This window comes from Mauremys mutica, chromosome 6 (genome assembly GCF_020497125.1).
Source record: "Mauremys mutica isolate MM-2020 ecotype Southern chromosome 6, ASM2049712v1, whole genome shotgun sequence".
NCBI classification, from domain to species: domain Eukaryota; kingdom Metazoa; phylum Chordata; order Testudines; family Geoemydidae; genus Mauremys; species Mauremys mutica.
Window position 1 is genome coordinate 57,901,035 of NC_059077.1, and position 12,227 is coordinate 57,913,261.

General features: G+C 43.9%; 1 protein-coding gene across 2 annotated transcripts in view; it reads left to right on the forward strand.

Annotated features, from left to right (window-relative positions):
- Positions 1–8,000: 8,000 nt before the first annotated feature.
- The window catches only part of FAM81B (family with sequence similarity 81 member B), a 55,934-nt gene continuing 51,707 nt past the window's right edge, over positions 8,001–12,227 (forward strand). The window contains exons 1-2 of one of the 2 annotated variants that reach the window (XM_045020309.1): positions 8,001–8,121; positions 9,498–9,560. In XM_045020309.1, the coding sequence (XP_044876244.1) occupies positions 9,520–9,560 (41 nt within the window). In that variant the 5' untranslated portion in view covers positions 8,001–8,121; positions 9,498–9,519. Of the gene's footprint in view, positions 8,122–9,497; positions 9,973–12,227 lie in introns of both variants that reach the window. The other variant, XM_045020311.1, reaches the window with a different exon arrangement.

Sequence of the window (12,227 nt, forward strand, 5' to 3'; positions counted from 1 at the left end):
AGCTTCATGAAACTTGGCAGCCTGCTGTACTGGGGTGCCTGAGCATGGGCAGCTAGATTTGTGGGGGTATCTGCCCAGAAGATGGGCTTTCTGGGAGGTGGAGAGGAGTGTCTGATGAGGGGGCAGCTGGTTGTGAGCAGGGAGTCTGGGGCCAGGACTGGGTCCTCTACATTATCTGTCCCTTGGACCTCTTGCCTGCTCCTCCCAGCTCTACTTCCCCTCTCCCATCTAGCAAGGGGAAGCAGTGAGACAGACATAGCTTCACAGCAGGCATTGCAGCGGTCTGTCAATCACAAGGTGCAATTGCAGGCCAGTCCTACAGGTTCAGGGTTTGCATGAGTATCCATAAGGGGCAGCAGCCTGCATGCATGAGTGCCCTAGAAGACGTGTTACACTTGCTAGGTCTGAAAATGGAACTCTCATAGGAGAGAGAGGTGTGGACTAGAAAGCTGGGCAGAGAGCTGTAGGGAAAGAAAAGCTACCCTCAATGCTCTGTACTACTTCTTTTGTATTTTTGAATTCACTGCTTATAAAGCAGCAAAGAGTCCTGTGGCACCTTATAGACTAACAGACGTTTTGGAGCATGAGCTTTCGTGGGTGAATGCATCTGACAAAGTGGGTATTCACCCACGAAAGCTCATGCTCCAAAATGTCTGTTAGTCTATAAGGTGCCACAGGACTCTTTGCTGCTTTTACAGATCCAGACTAATACGGCTACCCCTCTGATACCTGCTTATAAAGCTGAATGGAAAGAATAAAACTGGAGACTTTTTCCAAATTGATTTCAATTGGATTAACCTAGAACCCCTTCAATAAATCCCAACTGGGAGAGGGTGATTTGTGCGTTCAGCTCAAGGAGGAGGGTGCAACAGGGGAGGCCTCCTGATTCATACTGAGGAAGTGGGGCAATTGGCTAGTTATTTTAGGTGCCTGCACACAAATGCAAGAAGCCTAGGAAACAAGCAGTAAGAACTGCAAGTCCTGGCACAGACAAGGAACTCTGATGTGATTGGAATAACAGAGACTTGGTGGGGTAAGTGGTGGGGTAAGTCACATGACTGGAACACTGTCATGGATGGGTATAAACTGTTCAGGAAGGACAAGTGAGGGAGAAAAGGTGGAGGAGTTGCACTGTATGTAAGAGAACAGTATGATTGCTCAGAGTTCCAGTATGAAACTGGAGAAAAGCCTGTTGAGAGTCTTTGAGTTAAGTTTAGAGGCGAGAGCATCAAGGGTGATGTCATGGTGGACATCTGCTATAGACCACCAGACCAGGAGGATGAGGTAGATGAGGCTTTTTTGGACAACTAACAAGTTTCCAGATCACAGGCCCTGGTTTGCATAGGGGGCTTCAATCACCCTGACATCTGCTGGGAGAGCAATACAGGAGTGCACAGACAATCCAGGAAGTTTTTGGAGAGTGTTGGGGACAACTTCCTGTGCAAGTGCTGGAGGAACCAACTAGGGGCCATGCACCTCTTGACCTGCTGCTCACAAACAGGGAAGAATTAGTAGGGGAAGCAGAAGTGGGTGGCAACCTTGGCAGCAGTGATTATGAGTTGGTCGAGTTCAGGATCCTGACAACAGGAAGAAAAGAGAGCCACAGAATAGGGACTCTGGACTTCAGAAAAGCAGACTGACTCCCTCAGGGAAATGATGGGCAGGATCCCCTGGGAGGCTAATATGATGGGGAAAGGAGTCCAGGAGAGCTGGCTGTATTTTAAAGAAGCCTTATTGAGGGCACAGGAACAAACCATCCCGATGTGCAGAAAGAATAACAAATATGGCAGGTGACCGGCTTGGCTTAACAGAAAAATCTTTGGTGACCTTAAACACAAAAAGGAAGCTTACAAAAAGTGGAAACTTGGACAGATGACTATGGAGGAGTATAAAAATATTGCTCTAGCATGCATGGGTGTAATCAGGAAGGCCAAAGCACAACTGGAGTTGCAGCTAGCAAGGGATGTGAAGGGTAACAAAAAGGGGTTTGTGCAGTAACAAGAAGGTTAGCAACAAGAAGGTGGTCAGGGAAAGTGTGGGACCCTTACTGAATGGGGGAGGCAACCAAGTGACAGATGATGTGGAAAAAGCTGACGTACTCAATGCTTTTTTGCCTCTGTCTTCACAGACCAGGTCAGCGCCCGGACTGCTGCACTGGGCAATACAGTATGGTGAGGAGGCGAGCAGCCCTCACTGGTGAAAGAACAGGTTAAGGACTATTTAGAAAAGCTGAGCATGCACAAGTCCATGGGTCTGGATCTAATGCATCCCAGGCTGCTGAGGGAGTTGGCTGATGTGATTGCAGAGCCATTGGCCATTATCTTTGAAAACTTGTGGCAATCAGGGAAGGTCCTGAATGACTGGAAAAAATGAAAATATAGTGCCCATCTTTAAAAAGGGAAGAAGGAGAATCCGTGGAACTACAGACCAGTCAGCCTCACCTCAGTCCCTGGAAAAATCATGGAGAAGGTCCTCAAAGAATCCATTCTGAAGCACTTGGAGGAGAGGAAGGTGATCAGAAACAGTCAATGTGGATTCACCAAGGGCAAGTCATGCCTGGTCAACCTGATTGCCTTCTATGATGAGATAACTGGCTCTGTGGATATGGGGAAAACAGTGAACATGATATACCTTGACTTTAGGAAAGCTTTTGATACGGTCTCCCACAGTATTCTTGACAGCAAGTTTAAAAAGTATGGATTGGATGAATGGACTATAGGGTAGATAGAAAGCTGGCTAGAGCGTCAGACTCAACGGGTAGTGATCAATGGCTTGATATCTAGTTTGCAGCCAGTATCAAGCAGAGTGCCCAAAGGGTCTGTCCTGGGGCCGGTTTTGTTCAACATCTTCATTAATGATCTGGAGGATGGGATGGATTGAACCCTCAGCAAGTTCACAGATGACACTAAGCTGAGACAAGAAGTAGATATGCTGGAGGGTAGAGTGACCTAGACAAATTGGAGGATTGGGCCAAAAGAAATCTGATGAGATTCAACAAGAACAAGTGCAGAGTCCTGCACTTACAACGGAAGAATCCCATGCTCTGCTACAGGCTGTGGACCGACTGGCTAAGCAGCAGTTCTGCAGAAAAGGATCCGGAGATTACAGTGGATGAGAAGCTGGATATGAGTCAGTGTGCCCTTGTTGCCAAGAAGGCTAATGGCATATTGGGCTGCATTATAGGAGCATTGCCAGCAGATCGAGGGAAGTGATTATTTCCCTCTGTTCAGCACTAGTGAGGCCAAATCTGGAGTACTGCATCCAGTTTTGAGTCCCCCACTACAGAAAGGATGTGGACAAATTGGAGAGAGTCCAGCGGAGGGCAATAAAAATTATTACAGGGCTGGGGCACATGACTTATGAGCAGCGGCGGCTCCAGGCACCAGCGCTCCAAGCACCTAGGGTGGCAAGCCATGGGGGGCACCCTGCCGGTCCCTGCGAAGGCAGCAGTCAAGCAGCCTTCGGCAGCTTGCCTGCAGGAGGTCCGCTGGTCCAGGTCCAAAGGCGACCTGCCTGCCGTGCTACAGTCACCCCTGCTTATGAGGAGAGGCTGAGGGAACAGGGCTTATTTAGTTTGCAGAAGAGAAGAGTGAGGGGGGATTTGATAGCAGCCTTCAACTTCCATAGAGGATGGATCTAGACTGTTCTTAGTGGTACCAGATGACAGAACAAGGAGTAATGGTCTCAAATTGCAGTGGGGGAGGTTTATGTTGGATATTAGGAAAAACTTCTTTCACAGGGAGGGTGGTGAAGCACTGGAATGGGTTACCTAGGGAAGTGGTGGAATCTCCTTCCTTAGAGGTTTTTAAGGTCAGCCTTGACGAAGCCCTGTCTGGGATAATTTAGTTGGGGTTGGTCCTGCTTTGAGCAGGGGGTTGGACTAGATGACCTCCTGAGGTCTCTTCCAACCCTAATCTTCCATGATCTGCACCTCAGTTCAACTTCTCTCCTGTTTCACCACAGCAATGTGACACCCTCTGCCCCCGCTGCAATCCTCATTGAACACTTGTGTTACTACTTGGCCTGACGCCTGTACCGCTGCAAGAGAACGGAGGCTCCCTGTGCTCTCTCCCCAAATCCAGGGCATCCTCCCACAAAAGGCATGCGAGATCCTTTAACATTATTCTGCAGAATCCTCATCAATGACTTTCAGCATAAGACAAATACAACAGCTCATTTTCCTGTACACTTCCTTATCTGAATAGGCATGTTGGTTACCTAGAAACAAGAGTAAACACAAGTGTTTCAGCAACAGTGATCCAAGAGACTCAGGGAACTTGTGACTCCTGTGTCTTCTGCAAGTCCAACTGCCTTTTCAGATTTTATTTTCATTTCAAAATACTGTGTCTGCTCCAAGAAATGTGCAGAATTGTAGAGAGTTTACCAGCAGGTATTCCTGGGTAGTTTGCCGTTTTTCTGAGCTGTCCAGCCAACTTGCAAATGGACTGATGATGGTATGGGGAATTTGTGTTTGGTAAAGGTTAGCTGTTTCCTTGACAACGGCATTTGGGGCTCCCATGCACAGCTGGACTGAGACAATTAATGGGAACGACTTAAAGAGTTAAAAGAAGAACAAAGAAAATGTCAGCTTCAAGGTAAAGTATGATATATACACAGAATGTATTCTCAATGCTGGACTCACTGGCCCTCCAAAGGCTTACAGTAGCTAACATCAAATAGGACAATTACAGTGTTTTTCAGTGTCCATCTGGTAGAAAGTTGTTTGGTTATCTTGGTGTAATGTCTATAACAAAGTCAAAGTATGCAATTCTAATATCCTGCTAATTTTTTTCACATTATTTTCCTTCCTTATAAGAGAATTTATCTTATCTGTGTTATGGTTATATGTATGCAGTACTATTTCAGTTATTTCTTACAGAAATCGTTAGTGAAAACTTGTTTCTCATCATACAGTCATAGCATTTCTATTAAGTCATAAGCACAGTAAATAAGGTGACAGTGCAAACAATTAACTGCAAATAAGCAGATGTGGTATATAGCTATCTGCTACAATATGATTTAATATCTAGTAACATTAGAAAAAGGGTTTTGCATTCAAAATAACTTGGGAATCCATCTGTTCTGGGACTCTGATGACAGGGCTGCAGTGTGTGCAATCTCATTGACTGTGATAAAATTGCATCTGGATTTACTGAGAGCAGAATTTGTCCCGTGTGTGTGTGTGTGTGTGCGCACACGCGCACGTCTTTTAATTATTACTAGGCATCTTCACCAGTTGGGTTACTCTTTTCTTTTCCCTATGACCTGTGTTGGTTCATGTCAGCCAATGGTTTTCTGCTTTTACCTTATTTAATCAACCCTTTTCATTTGTATTCTTTAAAAATGACTACAGCAGAACCTCAGAGTTGTGAACACTTCAGAAATGGAGGTTGTTCGTAACTCCGAACAAAACTTTATGGTTCTTTCAAAAGTTTACAACTGAACATTGACTTAATACAAGTTTGAAACTGTACTATGCAAAAGAAACATGCTGCTTTTAACCATCTTAATTTAAATGAAACAAGCACAGAAATGGTTTCCTTTTTAAAAAAGAAAAAAAAACTTTCCCTTTTTTGTAGTTTATGTTTAACACAGTACTGTACTGTATTTGCTTTTTGTGTGTGTCTCTGCTGCTGCCTGATTGCATACTTCCAGTTCCAAATTAGTTGTGTGGTTGACCAGTCAGTTCATAATTCTGGTGTTCATAACTGAGGTTCTACTGTACTAGTGCTTGTGAAAGATGCTGGATTGACAGCCATAGAAACTGAGGACCTGAAGACTGGAAACCAAGAAGTGCATGTTTTTCAGCACAACTCCAACGTGTCTGAAATCTGCTCATGAGAGCTCTTTCTTTTGTCTCTTTGCTGCCTTACAGTGTGTGTATACTATATCCTTCCTTCCTTGGTAGTCCATCTATCTGATGATGACAAATCCATGCAGATCATCTATTGTTGGTCTCATGGTGTGCCCTCTGATGACTATACAAGCTAATTCTAGAGGTGCACATTTTACTGCAGATGCTGATGCTCTGTAATGTCGTTCGCGTGCCTCTCGTAGACGCCGGCAGCGATCTTCCTCAAAGGCTATGCAGGTATTTCTGACTATTACACGCCACTGTTCTGTCGCTGGCAGTGTCCTCAAGGTCTCTAGGTTTGATACTGCTGTACTGCAGATTGGCTTTGATGGTGTCCTTATAACGTTTCCGTGGATGACCTATATGCCGGGTGCCCTGGGAGAGCTCACCATACAGAAGCTGACGGGGGATTCTGTTGGCATCTATGCGGCTGACATGACCGGTCCAACGTAGCTGTGACTTCATGATCATCATTTTGATGCTTGTCATCTGGGCTTTCTCGAGGACCTCGAGATTTGTCTTGCCAGCAGATCTTCATGATGTTGCGGAGGCAGCGCATGTGGAAAGCTTTGAGCTGCTTGATGTGACGCCTATATAGTGTCCATGTTTCACACCCGTACAAAAGAGATGAAAGAACAACAGCTCTGTACACAAGCACTTTTGTTGACATCCGGATGTTGTGGTGATTTAAAACTTTGACACGCAGACAGCCAAGTGCCTGGCTTGCTTTGGATATTCGTGTGTTGATCTCATTATCCAGTGATCCATCACTAGATATGACACTACCCAGGTATTTAAAGTTCTCCACTACTTTCAGCTGAGTGCCATCAATGGAGATACTCGGGACAGAAGCGTACTATATATGGAGAGGATAAAGTTACATAAAGGTGAAGTTCAATTCACCTGCATTTGAAATTGAATGTCTTTCTAAAATATAGATAACAAATTGTTGTGTTTGCTACTATAGCAGAAAAGAATAATTCCCTCCACTGCCACAATTAGCGAGTGGCTTGTTATGCAGAAAGTCACGCTAGATGACCACGGTGGTCCCATGGATTTTAAGGCCAGAGAAGCCAAAGCATCAGGCTCCAAGGAGGTGAAGTGTAGGGCAGTCGGACTGGGGAGGTAAAACCCATTCCCCTTGCTGTCTTGGAACTAGGGGTAGAGCACTGGCTGCAGTCTCTCTGTGTTGTCTGCATAGTATGATGGTGGAGCCACAGAGAGATCCCATGGCCTCTGCCCTAGATTGCCTTTGGCCTTCTCCTAATGCAACGCTCTACGCAGCCCTTGGTGAAGCTATCACAGAAACCATTCCTGCAGCATACACAGAACTTGGAGGCACACTGGAGTGGATGCTCCATCAGTTTCTCCACAGATAGTCCCAACCTGGGATTTAAGTGTTGTGGAAGGTCTTGCACTAGCTTTCCCCAACACAGGTTACATTTTAGCATAGATGCTTGCCACAGCTAATTACCCCTGCCCCTAAGGGGCTAGTTCATTCTATACACATGAACTAAATGGAATTCCATGTGAGCAGTTTTCTTTCTTTTCTACAGGAAGAGACAAAAAAAATTATATACACCTCTACCCCGATATAACGCTGTCCTCGAGAGCCAAAAAAAATCTTACCACATTATAGGTGAAACCACATTATAATGAACTTGTTTTGATCCACCGGAGCGTGCAGCCTCACCCCTCTAAAGCGCTGCTTTACCATGTTATATCCAAATTCGTATTATATCAGGTTGCATTATATCAGGGTAGAGGTGTATCTTGTTCGAAACTATTGGTTCAGCCTGGATTTAGTTGTTATTTTTCCTAAAATTCTGTTTGTGTCTAAGAGCTGTTCTGTTTCTATTTGAGAAACACAGTTTAAAGAGCAATGGAATAAGCACAAAATAAAATAAAACTAAATTCACCTCCTCACAAAAATAAAGCTAGATCACAGGGTATTTATGAACAGCTCATTTTAAGGAGGTGCAATGTACTATCTGAAGGAATTCAGCCCATCAATGGGATCTGGTTCACGGGTATGTAATGCAATGCAATTGGTTAAAAATTCTGTAACTGGTCTTATGCTTTACTCACTGAATTTCAGAGTTTCAACTATGTGCTACAGAACTGGAAAAGTGACATCACAGCATCTCCAGGGAAACAGATGCTAATTCTAAGCATCTTTTAGAATGGGGGCAACTGCCGTAGCATTTAATGCAACGCAGGACACCCACTGGTTGATGAACAGACATACTTCTCTTCCTGAGTCTGAGGTAGAATAGGAAGTCCTTTATTTATTCATTTCCTGATTTTTGAGGGATTCAATTTATAATCTTTAGCTCTTTATTTTAATGTAGCCTTTGCATGGAATTATGTATCTTATTTGTTCACTCTTGTAATAAATGCTTAATAACAAAAGAGCGTTTTCCTTCTGTCCTATGTATATACATAAGTATATAATTCTATGACTGTTTTATGATCCCATTTTTGTTTATGCATAGCTCTTTATGGTGATCTGTTTAGCACCAACGATGAGCTTAATGCTATACAATGCACAAAGGTAGAGACAGCCCATAGATCATATGTAAGAACTAAAAATAAACCACTTTACAAATTTTCACTCCCTTTATATGTTGGTAGTTATAAGGAACAATAATTTTAGGAGAGAGTAAGTCTTAACATGAATACCCAGGATACATGCCAGTACTATATCAATATAGAGGTTTCAGGTAACAACTCTTAGCTCTAACCCCTTTATCCAGATAGGACAGTCATTAGCTGTTGGCAGTGAAAAAAATTCAATTTGACTCTCGAGAAGTATTCACGTATTCTCTTGTTAGTTGCCTTTGGGTCTAGAGGATTCAGTCTCACCAGGTCACAATTGTGAAAGGTAGGGCCAAACTCTCTTTTCTGTCTGAACTCCACTCAGCTCAGGGCAATGTGTAGGAGAGTGTGGTGTCAAGACTCTGATTATTGTGGTCTTTTGATTAACTCCAAGATAATGTGTATTAACAGCCAAGGTATTTGTTGTTAAAATTACATAACTCTTACCCAACAGAAACCAGAGCCTGTTGTTCACTCTGACCTGCAGTTCATGCACAGTCCCTGTACAGAAAGTCACAGCTACACTCTATATCCTTACACAACAACAGCTATTCCACATATTCTCTCTTCCTATGGGCTATGGCCATCTATACTACACCTGACTTTGGTGCAAGTAGGCTGCTCTAACTTGCACTACTGGTCACTGAGGGACCAGAGGCCAGTGAAGGATCATGATAGAGCTGAGCTCTGCCATGTCCCCTTCCTGACTTGCTCTGACATGCCCCTTCTTCTGGGACAGGGGGTGCAGGAGTTGACATTGGTGCAGGCGCTAGCTCTCCTGACTTTATGTCTGTGTTCCCCTTAGCTAGGGAAATTATCTGCTGATCAGATACAGTAAAAGTCCTGCCTTTTGCTCTCCCTGAATGGAAATCAGAAACTGCTCAATACTCTTCTGATTCTGCTATAGCTTCTGGAATGTTTGCTGTCTATGAAATCTATATTCATGTATGAAGCCCTGTCCTGTAAACATGGACTGTATAAATTGTAAGCTCATTTGAGTTACGTGCATGGAAACCACAAATAAACACTTTAACCTTTGCTTTAGATAAGATTTTCTTCAAGCAAAAATGTCAGAGAACTCCACTGAGTTGGTTAACTACCCTGACAAGTAAGTCTGCAATTACTTAAAATCACAACTATTACCACAACTTGAATGGAAGTTTATTCCAATCAAGTGCTTATTTAATGGATTGCAGAGATCCGGACATAAAGCACCGTTCACTCTCTTGTACTTACTACCACTGCTGTGGTGAACAGATAACAATGTAGATTTATTGGTACGTACTTGCTAATTGTGATTTGTGCTCTACATCAGTGGTACTTAATCTGGGGGCAACCTACGCTGGAATTTGAATTGAAGAAAGAAGAGAACCATTGCTCTGTATGGCTCAGGTTCTATTGCATGTATTGCCTGTACTATATCATACCATTTTCTTCAGAATGGAATAAAAATCACTCAACTGGTTGCTTCCATGGTCCAGGTCTCTACGCAAGAGCTGACTTGCCACGCTTTTTTGAAAGTAAGGTATATTAGACTTCATAATAGAATTCTGAATATGGGAATAAATGGAAGATACCATAAAATCATAGAAGTGTAGGACTGGAAGGGACCTCATGAAGTCAGAGTCCAGCCCTCTGGTCTGAGGCAGGTCCAAGTAAACCTAGACCATCCATGCCAGGTTTGTCTCACCTACTATTAAATCTTCCAGTGAAAAGGATTCCACAGCCTCCCTTGGAAGTCTATTCCACAGTGTAACTATCCTTATAGTGAGAAAACTTACCTAATATCTAACATAAATCTTCCTTGCCGTTACTCCACCTCCAGTGGACACAGAGAATAATTGATTACTATTTTCTTTATAACAGCCTGTGACAGGGCCACTCATCTCATGTGAATGCCCCTGCTGGCCGAGTGCATCTGCACCTGCACTCTCTCAGCTTTGCTTCACTTGCGGTGATCCCTGTTGATAGTTAAAGTTTTTGAGCAAGTTTTCAGTGAGAGCTGAGTCACGCCCAGTCTGTAGGTATACAAACAAAACAGTTCAGATAAATACTGGCTCTCTTTGAGGTCTTCTGACACCTTCTCTGGGATTAGGCCACTCCACCTGTGGCTGGGGGAGGGGAGTGGGAGGGGAGAAGGGGGGGACCCAGGCCTGCCCACTACTCCGGGTCCCAACCTAGCTGCTTCCTTTTAACTTGCTGCTGCATTTCCCTGGGCCACTTCCCTTCTTAGACCCAGCATTTTCAGCTTCACCCTTACCTCAGGGCTGAAGGTTTGCTTGAGTCCCACTCATCAGCCAGGAGCACCTTCTTTGCACCTCTGTCCAGGTACTGCGAATCCTGCACCTAGCCAGGAGCACCATCCTTGCTTCCCTGGCTCCAGCTAGCAACTGATCTGCTCTATCCAGCAGCTCCTTTTACATGAACCTGCTGAGCTCCGATTGGCTGCTTCCCTGCAGCTTCTCTAGGCAGCCTGGAGGACCCACTTCTATTGCTCTTTCCTGGGCATGGTGTGGTAGGACCACAAGGCCTCCAGCAGAGGGCCTCAAAGGACCTGATACACCCCATCACACAGTCCTTAACATATATGAAGAGTTTTATCAGGTCCACACTCAGTCTTCTTCTTTCAAGACTAAACATGCCCAATTTAACCTTTCCTCATAGGTTAAATTATCTAAACCTTTTATCATTTTTGTTGGTCTCCTCTGATCTGTCTCTAATTTGTCCACATCTTTCCTAAAACGTGGCACCCAGAATTGAACACAATACTCCAGCTGAGCCTCACCAATGCCGAGAAGAGTGGGACAACTCCCTTCTGTGTCATACTTGCAACACTCCTATTAACACACCCTGATGATATTAGCCTTTTTCTCAACAGCCCCATATTGCACTTTTTTCTCAATTGTACCAAGAAGGCCGCCTTTGCTTTTCTCCTCAGAAGCTACAAACAGTGTAATAATTGCCCATGGGTACAAGTTACCACCCAGCCCTTTCTAAGCAAGCACATTTATTCTTAAGGTGAAACCATTACAGAAAAAACATTAAAACAGAAGAATCTACATGCATGCTAATAAACTTACCAGGGATCACCCGCAGATCCAACAAGGGCTCTGGCAGTTGAGCAGTCCCTCAAACTCCACCAAGGAGTTTTTTTCTGTGGTCACAAGTTCACAACAGTTGTTAGCTTAGAACAAGCACACCCATGAATCTGTGAGTCGCATCTTTATATAATTTGGGTCTTTGATCTGCAGAGATCAAGAATAGGTAGTCAGCCAGACAATGGTCCCCTACTCAGGGCGAAGCTTCAAAAGGTTGTGTCTTTGCATATCTGAGCATGGTAATTTGCATTCACCTCCTTCCAGGTATTTCCTAGAAAGCCCACTTCATGTGGTTTGTCTGGCACATTGTTTAAAATAATCCTTTGAAACTCAAAATGCTTCCCAATGTTTACATTGACAGTCTTCCTCCTAGAGAAGTTACACACAATCCCAAAATAATACATAAGCTTTTCATTTTTAATATATAAACTTCTAAAACTCAAACTTAATTCAATAAGGTTTAGTGTAATTCAATCAAGCTTATCTAGAATATTGCAGGAAGTTGCCATAGGTGGCACATCAGCCAGCAGAACTAGATTGGAGTAAGGAGGAGTAAAGGGAAAGCAGAAATCACTGCTGAAATCACTGCTGTGAACTTTCCTGGAGGCATTGTGCCTGCCTCATAAATGATTCTGTGCACACTTGATTGTGCACAATGATTGCTGCATAATCCCTCC